At 40.0% G+C, this 16562-nt stretch overlaps 1 protein-coding gene across 1 annotated transcript; it reads right to left on the bottom strand.

Annotated features, from left to right (window-relative positions):
- Window positions 1-13865: 13865 nt before the first annotated feature.
- On the bottom strand, window positions 13866-16562 carry LOC126608745 (xyloglucan endotransglucosylase protein 34-like). The gene is made up of 5 exons (XM_050276747.1): window positions 16397-16562; window positions 16106-16300; window positions 15862-15962; window positions 15565-15758; window positions 13866-14578 (listed from the first exon to the last, which is right to left on the bottom strand). The coding sequence occupies exons 1-5, from the start codon at window positions 16500-16502 to the stop codon at window positions 14179-14181; spliced, it is 996 nt and encodes a 331-aa protein (XP_050132704.1). The 5' UTR covers window positions 16503-16562; the 3' UTR covers window positions 13866-14178.

Below are 16562 nucleotides of genomic sequence, written 5' to 3'. Positions count from 1 at the left end.
AAAAGCCTCAGGCCTACGGGCCCTCAGCCTGATGATCTGGTTCTATAGACTGAAATACTACAACGGACACTCGACCCTCGTTTAGTGTCAAGGATTGGTATATGCCGTAACGTGGAAGGAAGAAATGGGTTCCAGCTTCTTAAAATGAAAGTAGATGATGGATCAGTCATGAAAACGTACTTATTGGTCAGTCTCATTTCTTTTTCTCTATTAGTGAGTTAAGTATTGTTTAGTTCGTGGGATTGGATTGGATTGGATTGTAAAATTACGATATTCAAAGTCGGTTAAAGAAGAAATGAAGAGATCCTGTCGAGCTTGAGGGTAAAGTTGGATTTCTAACAAAAGGAAAGTTCTTTCTTCTACAAAATGGTGATTGGAAGGAATCGGATAATGTTGTGGGACCAAATGAGTCCTTAACCCAGAGAGAGGATAGCGGATCTTCTTTGTGAGGATTATGGAGATTCTTTAATCACATTCGTTCATCGTATATCGTGCGGTCAGTTTTCGTTAGATACTGTTTATATTTAAATTTAAATAAAAAAATTTACAATGATTTTTGATCGCACGATATACGATGAACCAATGTAACTTGAGAATCTTCAATATCCTCACTCCTTAACCTAACCTAAAGTAGTGACCTCGATAAGTGTAAAGCTTTGTAAAAAAAATAAAAAAAAATGTCCTTTTTCTTTTTACATAAGTTTTGAAAATACATGCAGATGACTTTACCGCTGTGAAGGATAGCAATTATGCCTATATACCATGCTGCTTATTTGAACCCTACTGATTTCATTTCTCCCCTAACAATTAACTATTTAACCCACTAACAATATCATTTGTCACAAATAAAAATAGAGATGTGATATCCACACATCCCGTTTTACTTCTCACACATCTTTTTAATTTTTGGCCGTCGGATCGGATGAATTGAAGAAGATCAATGAATATGAATTATCAAGGATGTGTGGATAACACATCCCTAAAAATATTGAAACTACTAACTCGAATTTGTGCTCGAGCCCTCAAGCTGACAGTATGAAAATATAATATTTGCCCGAAATATACTCTTGATAGACCATAATAATAAATCTAATATCTGCCTCATGCTTGAGAGTAATAATAAATATGATATCCCCAGATATACTTATGGCTGACAGTAATAATAAATTTAATACATGCTACAAATATACTCTTGGATGGTAGTAATAATACTACAACGATAACAGTTCTCTACTAGACCTCTCAGTTCACAATTATTTCAAACACACACATATATACATTTCGCAAAGCAGATCAATGATTGGGTAATAACACATTTATAAATTCAAGTTACACACACAAATTAAATAACAAGGGAGTCTTTCATATACAAAATAGTTGTCACATAAAACTAAAGTCAACTCATTTGGAATTCAAGCTACTACTTCTCGAGTACAAAGATCGCATCACTCACACGATCAATCGCTATTAAAACACACAAGTCTCAACTCACAAGCCTATTTCAATTTCACAACGATCCAACGTTTGGGTCTTCACTATTCACCAAACTCAAACGGCAATCACATTTGGTTCTACAATCAAGCGATTGAATCACACAAACGGATCATGGATAGGGACTCAGGACATTGAGAACGTTTCATTGTCTCCTACCAAATTACACATGCATGTAGAACTCAACGAGGAAGAAAAGTTATGTATGCGCCTATCCCTAGAAATGGTTGGAAGACGGTCAAAGCCGCCTGAAAAAATGCAGTGCCAAAAAGTTTCGAGGCGCGTCGCGCCATCATCAGAGGTCCGGCAACATTGATTTTGGTTGGGCTCGTGAAAAATTGGGCTACAAAACCTAGGTGATGTGCCACCGAGTTCGTTGTCGACGATGATCTCGAAATCTAGGATTTTAGGTGTACCAAAAGCTTCTAAGGCACGATTCAAAAACTAAAGTGGTTACAAGGACAAATTGATATCACCAAAACGGTGGTCGGAATCAAGAGATACGACCGGTCAAAGTTCAGGTCATGATTGGGTCAGGTTGACTCGATCGCCTCTAAAAGGATTTGGTCCAATTTAGGAGGTTTCCAATTTCGGTAATTATATTTATAGTATGTGCAAAGGACCAAATTTCTCATATTTCAAGGTTCGTAAATTCCTCATTCTAATTCGGAATTAGGTGTCGTTTGTGTATATTCTCATGGTATTGAGTTCTATCCGTCTATTCTAAATTCACCTCCAAAAGTGTTCCTGGAACACCGTCGTATTGTGTTTGCGAAAAAATAAAGGCAACTCGTGTTGAACTGTTGAAATGGAAGCGCTCTCTAAGTTCTGCTCAGCAGAAAATTAAGGTGGTCCACGACCAACTGCAAATTCTTTTTCAACAAGCTTTCGATGGGGTGGAATGGGAGCTCATGAGTTCTCTCTTTAGTAAGCTTGAGTCTCTACTTACTCAGGAGGAGGCCCATTGGAAGCAGTGGTCCAACACTACCTGGTTGCTGGATGGGGATCGAAACACGAGGTATTTTCATCAGAAAATTTCTAACCGTCACCATAAAAATAACATAAAAGGTTTGTTTGATGCAAACAACACTTGGTGTATTTCCTCTGGAGATATTGAGAAGGTTGTGGTTGACTATTTCTCCTCTATGTTTAAATCAAATGGTGAGTTCCCTTGTGATGTGATTCTAGAATTTGTTCCCAAGCGTGTCACTCAGGATATGAATCGTATGCTATGCTCTGATTATTCGAATATCGAGATTAAGGAGGCACTTTTCCAAATGGACCCTCACACTGTTTTAAGGCTAGATGGGTTCTGTTTTATCAGAAGTTTTGGGACATTGTTGGAACATATGTGATTGCTGCTGTAAAGTCTTTCCTTACATCAGGCCGCATCTTCAAGCAACTAAATTACACCACTGTTTCTCTAATTCCTAAGGTCTTTGAGCCAACAAATATGACCCAGCTCCGGCCCATAGCATTGTGTAATGTCCTCTACAAGATAGGGGCTAAAGTTATTGTGAACCGATTAAAGGGGATGATAGATGCAATTGTTTCTATGCAGCAAGGTGCTTTTGTTCCAGGCCGATTAATTTCAGACAATTCCCTTGTAGCTTCTGAGTTGGGTCATCACCTTCATAATCTTCGAAGGGTTAAACGGGGTTATCTAGCCTTAAAGCTTGATATGAGCAAGGCGTATGATTGCGTCAAATGGAACTTTCTCAAGAAAATTATGTTGCAACTCGGTTTTGATCCTCGATGGACATATTTGATTATAGGCTGCGTTAGTTCAATCACATAATCATTTCTGGTTAATGGAGATGTTATAGGGTACATTACTCCCATCCGTGGCCTCAGGCAAGGGGATCTTCTCTCCCTTTATTTATTTCTCCTCTGTGCAGAAGGTTTTACCAGTCTATTTGCTCGTTATGAAAGGCTTGATTTTATTCATGGTGTCACTATCTGTCGTGAGATGCCTATTATTTCTCATATGTTGTTTTCTGATGATAGTTTCTTGTTTATGAAGCATCTTTCCAGGAGTGTTGGTATCTTAAACAAGTATTACGACTCTACGAGGTGGCCTTTGGACAGTGTATAAATTTTCAGAAGTGTGCGATATCATTTTCGCCCAATATTATACGGGATATTCAAGTTCAATTGGCTGCTTACTTAGGTGTAATGCGTGTGGATGTGCAGGACTGTTATCTTGGTTTGCCTATTGTGCTTGGGAGGAACCACTCTGAACAATTTTCTTATATTAAAGATCGTCTTTGGAAAAAGCTGAAATACTGGAAAGAAAAACTACTTAGCACTGCGGGTAAAAAGATTCTTATTAAGATGGTCGGGTAGTTTCTACCTATTTACTCGATGAATTGTTTTCTTCTACTAAAGACCTTCTGTGAGGATCTTCAGCGCATATTTTGCCGGTTTTGGTAGGGGATGGTGAAGGCTCTTATTGCTTCCATTGGATGTCATGGGAAAACATGTGCCGGTCCAAGAAAGAAGGTGGTCTTGGCTTTCGTTCGTTGTATGATTTCAACCTTGCGCTCCTTGCCAAATAAGGGTAACGGCTGGTTCAAAATCCAGTTTCTTTCTCGATTATTGAAGGCCAAGTACTTTCCTCATAACACTTTATGGCAGACGTCACTGGGGTTATCTCATTTTATGTGTTGGCAAGGCATCTTGGAAGCTAGATTAGCCCTGGAAAGTGGGTCACGTTGACGGGTAGGGGATGGTAGTTCGATAAGAATATGGCATGATCAGTGGCTTGACCGTCCCCATTTGTTTTGACCTCTTATGCCTTCTTTCCCGGTTGCTGGAGTAGAGTATGTAGTAGATTTGATTGTTGCAGAAACGGCATCTTGGAACTATAATTTGGTTAATAAGCTATTTCGTCCATGTGAGGCAGCATTGATTCCTGCTACTCCGCTAATTTGTAGACTGCCTCCAGATAAGTTAATTTGGCATTATGATGCGAAATGTTTGTTCTCGGTAAATAGTGCTTATAAGGTAGCTTTCAATCGCCGTTTTGAGGCTTCCTCTTCGCACCTGGTTTTGATGGGGGCTTCTGTTTGGAAAAGCTATGTGGAAGGCGACTATCCTAGGCAAAGTTAAGATGTGTGTTTGGAGGGCTTGTCACGATATTTTGCCTACTCATGCTAATCTGGAAACCAAGGGAGTTGTAGTGGACAATATATGTTTTTTTTTGTAGTTTCTTTTCAGATTCGGCGCCATGTTTTCAAAGATTGTCAATTTTCTCGTGCGGTGTACACATCTTCTCAATTAAAACTGGGGTTAAGGCTCTCGGCACAAGCTTCAATGTGTGATTGGCTGTCATTATGTGTGGATCAGTTATCTTCAAGTCAATTAGTTTTACTATTTATGACTCTGCATGATATCTGGCGTGCTAGGAACACTCTGCTTTGGGAGAACAACGTGGATAATCTGGCCTTAGTTTTTCATCTTTCCCGTCCACTTCAGGCTATGTCGAATTGGAGTCCCCCTTCGGTTGGGTGAGTGAAATCAACATTGATGGCTCTTTTCTCCCTAGGTCGAATGTGGGAGGTGTAGGTGCGGTATTTCGTGATGAAGCTGGTAGCTATGATGGAGGGTTTGTTTGCCAAATATCCCTTGCATCGAGTCCTACCATGGGGGAGTTACTTGCTGTTCGCGAGGGGATTCGTTGGGTTGTGGAACAGGAATTTGCCTAAAGTTATTATGGAGAGTGATTCACTGCAAGTTGTTCAAGCTATTGGTAGCCGAGTCCAGGGGTCTTCTCCCATGAATCTTCTGGTGGATGACATTTGTGTTAGTTTGCGGGCCTTTGTGGATTCGGAGGTTTGTTTTGTGCACCGTACTGCTAATGTTACGGCATATGGTATGACCAAGTTGGCTGTTTCTTCTCCTATTGAGTTTTGTTGGTTTGAGGAGCCTCTGGACTCGATTGTGGAGACCCCTATTTGATTTCAATTGACTTATGATTGCTTGATAAAATGTTATCATTTCTCTTAAAAAAAAAAAAAATCACCTCCAAGTACCAAAGTAAATTTTAAAATGACCAAAACACCCTTTAAATCACTTTTTTTTTCTTTTCAAAATTGTAAAATAAATAAATGATAAATTTCGAAACGGGATATCACAGTCATGCTATGAAAGAATAAAATAGCTAATATTTTATGACTTTATAGTGTAATCCTGTTAAATAGATACATGTGTTACACATGAGTACATTGGTACATGGCTTCTTGTTGTTTATGGAGTAATTTCCTCATCCAAATATTGGCTTTATGAACTCTAAACCTTAAAATCTGAATACATGACCCTTACCCTTATTATGGTTTAAGTCAACCATTCATGAAAAGAAAGATATTGCTAAACTAACACTACATTTAGACAAGACAAATAAACTTGAAATTTGGACAAAAGTTGGAATTTAGAAATTTACATGCACGAATTCTGAAGTTTAAATTCATAGAAATTAGTGTCATTTTTAAATTTTTATGAATGAGAGTTTAAAAATACAAAATACGAAGAAAAAAAATGAACCATGAGTGGCCACCACCACATGTCACTACCACTATCACCACCCACCATTATCATCACCATCATGACTGCCACCACCACCACATACCGTTGTCTCCCCACCCCTAGCACCACCATCACCCACCATCATCACCGCCGTCTCCACCACCACTACTAGCATCCTAACTATTATCTCTCATTTATATATCAATGATTCTATACACATTAAATTTCGTACTTAAATTTCGCTGTTCTTTTAGGTTAACCAAACAAGAAATTTCTCATATTTTAGAAAATAAAATTCGGCCACTTCAATTTCTGTTATTTTCTGATTCCTTAGTAATTTTAAGTTTTCTCATAAAAACGCAGTGTAAGAATTAGTTGGCATGTAAGATGTTGGTATACAAACTCACCTGGACATTAAACTTGAACTCTAAACTTCAAAGTGCAAGCATAATTATAATTTGAGAAAGTGCTTTATCGGATGAACCCATTTTTATGTCATAGATTGCAGTTGTCAAATTCACATGTAAACATTGACATTTACTTGATAAAATGGTCACACATCCATTTCCAGATCATCTAACATCTGTGCCTAAACAATGACCTCTTTGCTTTTCCCCACTCCGCCATTCAGACCAAATTGATTGTTTGATGGTGTCTCGGCAGAGTTTCTTTTTCACTGCTTCCAACTTTCATTGCTGCCCTTTCAAATCTAGCTGTGCTTCCATCCTAGTCAATCAATTTTGACCCGGAAATCTGCTTAATTTTTGCATTAATATAAGTGAGACAAGATGACTCCCAAGTCTCCATGTCACTTTCTATGGGATGCTCCACTCCCCTCGCCCTTCTCTTTTTGTTAGAAATAGTTATGTTACCCAATACTTTAGACACCAAAGTTTCAATTTTGATAGTGGACGTAACCACCACCTTTCCTCCGTAATTTCTTCCATTTCGAGCAAATCCAAAGAAAAGAAAATGCGCAAATATGAGTTTGACCAATTAGTTAGGACAATGTATTTAGTTTTTTGCAGCCAAGTTCAAACGCATCTCTCATGGATTATATTAGTTTAGAATATCTAAATGAATTATAATGACGACTAATTTTGTGCGATATATTATGACGACCACAAAAAAGAGAATATTTTAAATTTTACGATTATGAAAATTATCACGTAATGAGTACTGTAAACAGATTTTCTTCCCTTGAGAGAACAATTATGTTCCTTCCAAATCTTGAGCTATCTTGCTATTTTACTCTTTTTTATTTAAGGAAGGTCTTAAGTTGAAGGTGTTTATACCATATTTAGGGCCTCGTATTTAGATCTCGTACAAATACTCGAGGAACTTAAATGTAATTATGTGATAAAGAAATGGGCAAATATGTAATAAGTGAGGAGTCCTTATTCTATAAAAGGACCCCTTACCCTCACAATTAGGGGAGGCCAATTCCTAGGCCCTCTCACCCCCTCTCAAAGCTCTCACTCTCAAAGCTCTCTCTCCCTCAGATAAATACATAATCAGTGTGGACGTAGCCCAAACCTTGGGGTGAACTACGATACATCTTGTGTTATTTACATTACTTGCAGATTCATGGTCAGATTTACGTTGTTCCAAGACCTCCGGTTTTGTGCATCAACATTTGGCACCGTCTGTGGGAAACGACACAAAAAGCTATGTCGGTTTTCTTTCATTTTTCATCTCACCACCGTGAAACCTCACCACTATCCATCGTGGATTTGCAAAACCCAAGAGACACCGACCCCCCATCTTCTTTCTTCTCTACTCTGTCTCAGAAGTGTCCAAGTCTCAATTGGCCCAAAACCAAGACCCATCAACACCAAAACACACTTTGTGCATATGTGCTGCACTGCTTTAACCTTTTATGTACTCTGCAGAGAGAGAAAGAGGAAGAGAGATGGAGGGACTGCTAGCGTGGGCAGCAGACATAGTGAGAGGAGGTGGCGGGCAAGACAACAAAGGGACAAGTTTGATCATCATCAGCACCTGCATGGCCATCTAGAGTCTTTCCCTCCGCCGGAAAACCCTTCTTTTACTTCCACCGCCTCCTTCACTCCCGATGCCGACGGCATCTCTCCCATCGTCAACGTTCGCGACTTCTTCCGCGAGTTTTTCAAAGAAGCCAAAAAGCTATGGTTTCTCACTGGCCCCGCCATCTTCACCTTTATATGCCAGTATTCCCTCAGCACAATCACTTAAGTCTCCGCCGGCCAAGTCGGTACCTTAGACCTTGCTATCGTCTCCATTGAAAATTATGTCATTACCGTTATGCTTGGAATGAGGAATGCTCTCGAGACGCTATGTGGGCAAGCAGTTGACGTCGGCGAAAAAACTTGTCAAGGTTGACTCCGGGTCGACCCGAATTTCTGTTCCTGAGCTGCCGAGGACTTCAATCGCCGAACACCAAGATCTGGACGACGGTGGTGACGCCACCCATTGCCCTGCTCCCCAGTCATCGTCAACGCCCCAAACCCAGGTTGGTCCCTCAAATTTAGGATTTTCATCAGTCGTCGGACTCCAAACTGCTGATCGAGGACTTCGATCTCGCACTCAACACAGACGATCGATGCTTCCTTGTCGGATCCAATGGTGCGGGGAAGACCACGATCTTGAAGATCTTGGGCGACAAGCACAACAGCAGCAACAGCAACGTGAGCCGAATCAAAATCGAAGTTAGCAAGCGAGGCCTAGTCCATAGAATAGTCCTGCTTCTGCTAAAGGTATGGGACCACAGAGCGCCTGCTCTGCCTCCATCTCTGGCCGGATTGGCCCCGAACATCTCTCTTGCTCCTGGGAGCGGTTTTGCGCCATGTTTGGATCAAGGTCCTCTCGTGTTGAAGAACGATTTCAAGGTCTTTTTGGGTCGGGTCAGATCGACGACCTCCAGTAACATGAAACGGCATCATCATGAGGGAACAGTGACGTTTGGGAAGTTACGGCAGCATCATCAGGAGACAACCATATCCCTGCATAATTAATCAATCATCGAGCCAATGGCCCTCAAAGTCTTCTTTTTGGTCTTCCGTATCTCTGCACAATCTTCAACTGCATCATCATCATATCTCTGAGAATAATGCAGTAATGGGTTATCTTCAACAACCCACTTAGACAAAGGGAATAACTCTTCGCATGTGCTAAATCCGACCTATGCCATCCTGTCTGTCCATCAGCTTGTCAAAAGAAACAAAAACAAAAACAGATCACTTTAGAGAAAAACAAAAGAGAGCAAGTAGGTGGTATCAAGACTGTCCTGTTATGTTTTACAGGCGAACATGCAGGAAATGGAAAAGAGAAAGTAAAAGCAAAAGCAGAAAGCAAAGGAGGATAAAAAGAAGCAGACATAATTGTGGTGGTGATGGCATAATGGGCGTGACCCATTGAACAGAGGATCAGATTTATTTTAGAATGATGTAATTTATTTTTATTATCTTTCGGAGACATTTGTATAAACCCCATCAAAGGGTAATATGTATAAACCCCATCAGAGGGTAATCATCAAACAAAAAAAAAACCGGCAAGCCTAAAATAAATGGGTTGGAGTGTTGTGTAGAGGGTGAAGGCCTATAAGCCCAAAATAGCTCCAACCAGGCGATTAAAAGTACGCCCAGTACTCCACAATTATTCGACAATCTGCTGCTATTACCACCAACTAGGTGATCAAAGTACGCCCAGTACTCCACAATTATTCGGTAACATGCCGCTATTACCACCAACCAGGTGATCAAAAGTACGCCCAGTACTCCATAATTATTCGGCAATCTGCCGCTATTACCACTAACCAGGTGATGTACAACCCGTACTCTAAAATCATTTGGCAACTAGCCATTCATGCCACCAACCAGACCCGTACTCTAATATCATTTGGCAACTAGCCATTCATGCCACCAACCAGGTGATGAAATGTACAACCCGTACTCCTCTTCATGCCACCAACCAGGTGATCAAAAGTACGCCCAGTACTCCAAATTATACATGAGCATTACTCATGTCATTCATACATAAACATTCATGAGCATCACTCATGACAATCATACATAAACATTCATGACCATCATTCATGTCAACATTCATGAGCATCACTTATGTTAACATTCATGAGCATCACTCATGACAACATCCATGAGCATTACTCATGTCAATCAACATAAACATTCATGAGCATCACTCATGTCAATCAGCTTCAAAAACTTCATTTACAGAGCTCTAGCTTCAAAAGCTTCATTTACAAAAGCTCCAGCTTCGAAAGCTTCATTTACAGAGCTCTAGCTTCAAAGCTTCATTTACAGAGCTTTACCTACAAAGCTTCAGTGCAGGGTATACAAATACCGCCTCCGAACAACCGCCACTTCGACCTATACATGGATTCAATTTGAAGTCTCCAGCCAACAGACTCTATTGACCGAAGACTTGGGGGACTACACTATACACCATATATTGGGCCTTAACTGGGCCTCATGAAAAATACTTAGGGGACTCAAGCCCATTATTCATGTATTGAGGGGCGAGCCCTTATTCTATAAAAAGGATTCCCTCATCACCATTAGAGAGCATTAACTCTAGCCCGTATTTATGTACTGATGAGTGAGCCCTTATTTTATAAAAGGGACTCCCTCACCATCATTAGAGAGCATCAACTCTAGCCCATCATTCATGTATTGAGGAGCGAGCCCTTATTCTATAAAAAGGACTCCCTCACCTTCAGACGCTACTAGCCGAGCCAACCAAGGCAACATAAGCCACGAGCCGAGCAGCCTCGCAGCATGTGCTACTTCTAGTTGAGCATCATTTCAGATTGAGCACCGCCTCATATCAAACATCAGTTCAAGACAACATCTAGTTACTTCGGCCCACACATGGACTGAATTTCAAGTCTCTAGCCTAAAGACTCTCTTGACTGAAGACTTGGGGGACTAATGTTTATACCATATTTAGGGTCTCGTATTTAGATCTCGTACAAATACTCGGGGGACTTAAATGTAATTATGTGATAAAGGAAGAGGCAAATATGTAATAAGTGAGGAGTCATTATTCTATAAAAGGACCTCTCACCCTCACAATTAGGGGAGGCCAATTCCTAGGCCCTTTCACCCCCTTTCAAAGCTCTCACTCTCAGAGCTCTCTCTCCCTCAAATAAATACATAATCAGTGTGGACGTAGCCCAAACCTTGGGGTGAACCACGATACATCTTGTGTTATTTACATTACTTGCAGATTCACAGTCGGATTTACGTTGTTCCAAGACCTTCGGTTTTGTGCATCAACAGAAGGCATCAAATATTTTTGAACTAGAGAGACAACCTTATCCAATAATCTGAGAAGAGTAATGCTTGGGAGATTAAATTTTATAAACTAAATGATATGGAAGTTGGTGAATACATTATTACTTAATTGTCGATAAACATGTTCTTTTTTTTTTTTTTTTTTGAGAGGAAACACACTTCATTGAAACAAGACAGGATCATCAAAGCAGCAGCAGGAAAGCCTACAAGAGGCTAACAACAGAGGCAGAGCCTGAGCAGGAAACAACAGTGCGAGGCTTACAAATAATAGGACACTTCCACCTTGTGAAAGCGTCACCCCAGCATCGAAAAAAAACAAGAATTAATGTGGACAAGGGAGGCCGTCATTGTTTAGGACGAATACCAACGAAGATGGGGGTCGATCAACCCAAACAGAATCACTCATCTCTGACGAATTATACAACGCCAAAACGTACGCTGTTTCATTAGCTGATCTCGGACCCAAGACCAACGACAACTCTGAAAAGAACTCCCCAACAATCTGATCCTCTCCAATGTAGGGGAAGCCTCCCAGTTGTCAACAACAGAACTAGAAAGACAAGAAATGACTTCTGACGAGTTCGATTTGAAAATGACCTCCTGAAAACCAAGCTTCAACCCCAACCTGCACCCATGAAACAAAGCAAGTGCTTCCGTAGTGATGGCAGAGGGAGCACAAATAGGGTAGCGAGCAGTTGCTACAAATCTTCTTTCAGCAACACGCACCACCACCCCAGCGAAACCTCGTTGAGTGACCATCGACCATCTAGCATCCACATTTATCTTAAAACAAGGATCAAATGGAGCACACCAAGAGGCAACCTGAGGAGCCGAAGCAAAACTCGTCACTCCACACGGCTCCACACTAGAATTAGCCTTCAAAAAAGAACTAAGGGCAGCTAAATTTTTTAGAAGAACTGAAACCGGGTTCAATGGAACCTTATTAAACACAAAATCACAACGAGCTTCCCAAATGAGCCAACAAGTGAAAGCAATGTAAGATTGGGCCCAATTCCTGCTTGAAGCCGATCCAAACGTTGGCAAAAATACATCCTTGCACCACCCACCCCATAAAGAAATAGCTTCATGATCCACTTTGTAAGATAGTGCACCGCCAAACTAGATAGGATAGCGCACCGCCAAACCAAATAGGGCGAACCCAAGTACAAAGGAGGAAGATATGCTCAAGAGATTCATCCTGGCACAAACAAATATGACACACAGGGGAAGGGGCAGATTTGCGGTGATAGAGAGTAGCACAGGTGGGAAGCCCACCGTGAACCGAGATCCAAATAAAGTGCCGGATCTTAGGATGCACCCCAAGCTTCCATAAATGTTTCCAAAAAATATGAGGGAGTTGATTAATTAAAGTAGGGCTAAACCCCCTCTCGTCCACAACACTACTTAACCAATTGTACCCCGACTTAACCGAGTAGATACCCTTCTTGTTCGGAGCCCACACAAGTCTATCCTTACGACCTAAAACACCAATGGGAGTAGCCTCAATAGCCATTTGATCCGCTTCAAAGAGAAGCTTGCAAAAAACCAATATCCCAACAACCTGATATCGAGCATATTAACGAAGAAACTCTGAGATTTGGCGATACACTCTGTTGTCCCATAGGCTTCGGGTGTCCCGAAGGAATCGAGGGCAGCCACCTATCACTTCAAACCTTGGCATCTTGCCCTCCCATGATTTGCCAATGGGAACCTTTATGAAGCAAATCTCTAACTGAGAGAAGACTAGCCCATGCCCATGAAGCTCGACCTCCTTTTCTAGCCTCCCAAAAAGAATAGTGAGGGAAATAGCGAGCTTTGATCACATGAGCCCATAGAGAATTTGGTTCAGTTACCAATCTCCAACATTGCTTCATTAGTAAAGCTTAGTGACACCTAATTTGATTTGTTAATATAGTCTACAAATTTAATCTCTCTAGTTTTACCCATCTCAAAATATCCTTCTAAAAAAAATGGAGAGATTTTTCAGTGTGACGGGCACACGAGATGATACATCACGTGCCACTATACAAATGGTGAGATATGTATGTTAAAAAGTTAATAACTTAAAAAATAAAATTTTCCACCACTTACTAAAAACACGTGGTGTATCATTCGTGTTTCCGTCACAGTAAAAAATTTCTCTATGAAAATGCTTCCAAAATATTTCAAACTACAAGCAAGCAATCCTTGTGGCTTACGAGAAATTTTTAGTTGTGACGGGAATACGGATGGTACACCACGTGTTTTTATGCAAGTGTATAATTTTAAGTTATTAATTTTTTAACACATATAATCCACTATTTATATAAAGACATGAGATGTACCACCTCGGTTACACTGAAAAATATCTCTCTTCCCATCTGTCTCTTGCCACTTGACAGACTACAGACCAATAATTTCACCTTTACTCAGATCGTGCTGCTGGGGAATCATCAATCAAGGCCACTGTAAATTATTCTAATACAACTCTCCAAGTAAAAAAAAAACAAGTGCTCACATGAATCCACGTTACGTTGATCAAAATAATTAGATCTTATAATTATTTTAATATCCACCTTATTGAAGAGAACACAGAAACTATATATTATTTATTTAAAGATTATGATAATTTAACAAACCTTCTGTTAAAAAATAATTTAACGGAATTAAAGATAATAACACTCATACGGATAATGAATCTGCATGCTAATCGACGATACAATCGATAGAAAAAACAATGGAATACGTAATAACACTGAGTACGTGTCATCTTCTTCTCTAATCGGTGCACTCGCTCGAACAAAACAAAGCGTTTATATATCCTCGTGCGACAGTAACAACGTCACGAGATGTTGCAAGTATATCAGCCTAATCATAATTTACTCTTGGTTTATATGTCTCTGTCCCTCTTGCACTCTGGTGGCATAGAAGGGTATCTGACTCGGTCAGTGCAGTAGTTGTAGATGGTGAATTTCTTGCGGACCCACCTCAGCCTTCTCCATTGCTGAGCATCAAGGTCTTGGAACTCCTTCTGGTCCCACCATCTCTTACCCTGGGTGGCACAATACTTGGCTTCGACGGAGGCCTCGCACCCGTCGATGTGGAAGCCCCGGTAGCTAGCGATGAACGGAGCCTTGGACCAGTCGGTCTTTTCCAGACCACCCCTGGTAGCCCAATCGTCTGCGTTCCACAGGCTGGAGTAGAGCTTCATGGGCTGGTTAAATGGGAATTTCACACCCAAATCTTTGCTGTTCTTGAACACCCTGATCGGTATGTCGTCCACCAAGAATCTGGTTTTGCATGAAAAGGCGGGACAAGTCAGCCACATATGAATTTTACCCAGTTTTTTTAGAAAAAAGAAAAAGAAAAAGAAAAGCCAAACACGATAAAATCATTGAATTTTATATTGAAACACCTGTTTCGAAAAACATAAAAATAGGAACCGGATCCCCTCCTGAGCATAGAGTGGGATTCTCTTGACCGGACTATCTGAACTATTGAAATTTGATCAAACAGTTACAATAATTATAATTTTTAAAAAGTCTCTTGTTTGTAATCGTTGAATTAAATTTCAACAGTCCAGATAACCTAGTCAGAAGAATCTCTACTCTTTGCTCAGATCCGGTTCCATAAAAATAAGTTGGAAAAGAAAAAGTGAGGAAAAAGTGTGGATGTTCAATGTTTGTTGGTTGAAAATCTTTGACTTACTAGACTCTGTTTTTTTCCGTTTCTCAGTGGAAAATTTGAACTTTATGACTTTGGTGCAAATCTTATGATGGTGCAAGGTATCTTACACCGATATAATTTATAACTTTATAATACGCGTCACGTGATTGTTGTTATCTTTTGTTTTTTTTCTTTTCAAAATGCACTATTTTATCCAGTTTTTAAATTGAATAAAATTAAAAAAATAATGAAACGAGAAAAAATGGGAGTTATGATGATGGACCTTGTTAATTTCCACAACTAGAAACTTTTAGTTGGGATGAAAATATAAGTAGTACATCAAATGTTTAATCAAATGTTTAATAAAAGTAATGAGAAATTTTATTTTTTAAGTTATTAACTTTTAGCATACATATTCTACCATTTGTATAATGACATGATGAACCCCTATCCATCACATGGAAAAATCTCTGTCACCCAACAACTTTGTTCTAATGTTTTGAGTGTCACTGGGTTGAAAAAATCGAAGAAAAAGCAAAAGGGATTACGAGAAAATGTACATGAAAAGAGAGGAATTTAAAGAAAAGAGGGCAGAAGAGAAAAAACTTACACAATCTGATAGAGATTCCAGAGGACGGCGTAGGAGTGGTAAGCTGCAGTAGGGTCGAACCAGAGGAAAATCCTCTGCTCTCTATCCCCCTTTCCACCCGTGAACACATTGGTCTGCAGAATGTATGGCTGTCCTGTCCTGTTCCCCAAGAACTCGAAATCGATCTCGTCGTGTTCGTTGTTTTGTGAAGACAGCTGAATGACAAGCATATAACATTTGAGTTCAACGTCCGTTTCAAAAACTTTGGAAAACAAAATGAAGTAAAAAAATGAAAGAAATTGAGAAGAAAACGCTCACATAATAAGCAGTAACAGTTCCAGCAGAATCCCCAGGAACCATCTTAATTTGCATATGGAAATGGCCAAACAAGTAATTTCCTTTTGATTGAAAGCCAGTACCTTCTCAAATCAAAACCAAATACTAGTAAGAATCCATAATATGAAATTTCAAAAGTATCATTTGATTAATTTACTAACTGGTTAACGCTTGAGCGATACTAATAATATATATATGTACTGGTTTGAGTTGTTTCTCTTTGTACCTGTGTATTTGTCGAGATGCAACTGGATCTCTTTGCCTCCATTGAAGTACTTGATGTGATCAAAAGCCCAAGTGGGCATGTAGTTTCTGCCAAACGGCACCGCAACTGGCTTTTTCGGGGGAGCTGCCACTGTTGCAGAGACCAAACACAGCAAACTCAAAAACACAGTCCATTGTTTGCAAGAAGCCATTTTCTCTGCACAAAACAGAAGTTTCCAAAACACAGAATTATCAAAAGCTTTGAAACTTGAAAGAATTGAAAAGGGGGTGCTTCAAGATTCTAGCGCATTACCTCCAGCACAGAGAGGAAGAGGGAGAGAAAGAGAGAGACTTTGAGGTGTGATGAGGAAAAATGAGAGGAGGGCAGCCCTATTTGTAGTGTGGGATTTTATCTGCATTTCGTAGTTGAAGGGTTTTCTTTTCTGTTCAAATTTTTTATCCTGTGGAAAATTTAAATA

The sequence above is a fragment of the Malus sylvestris genome, chromosome 16, assembly GCF_916048215.2.
Source record: "Malus sylvestris chromosome 16, drMalSylv7.2, whole genome shotgun sequence".
Taxonomy (NCBI): domain Eukaryota; kingdom Viridiplantae; phylum Streptophyta; class Magnoliopsida; order Rosales; family Rosaceae; genus Malus; species Malus sylvestris.
Note: the sequence above shows the minus strand (reverse complement) of the source record. Positions and strands in the feature narration are given on the sequence as shown.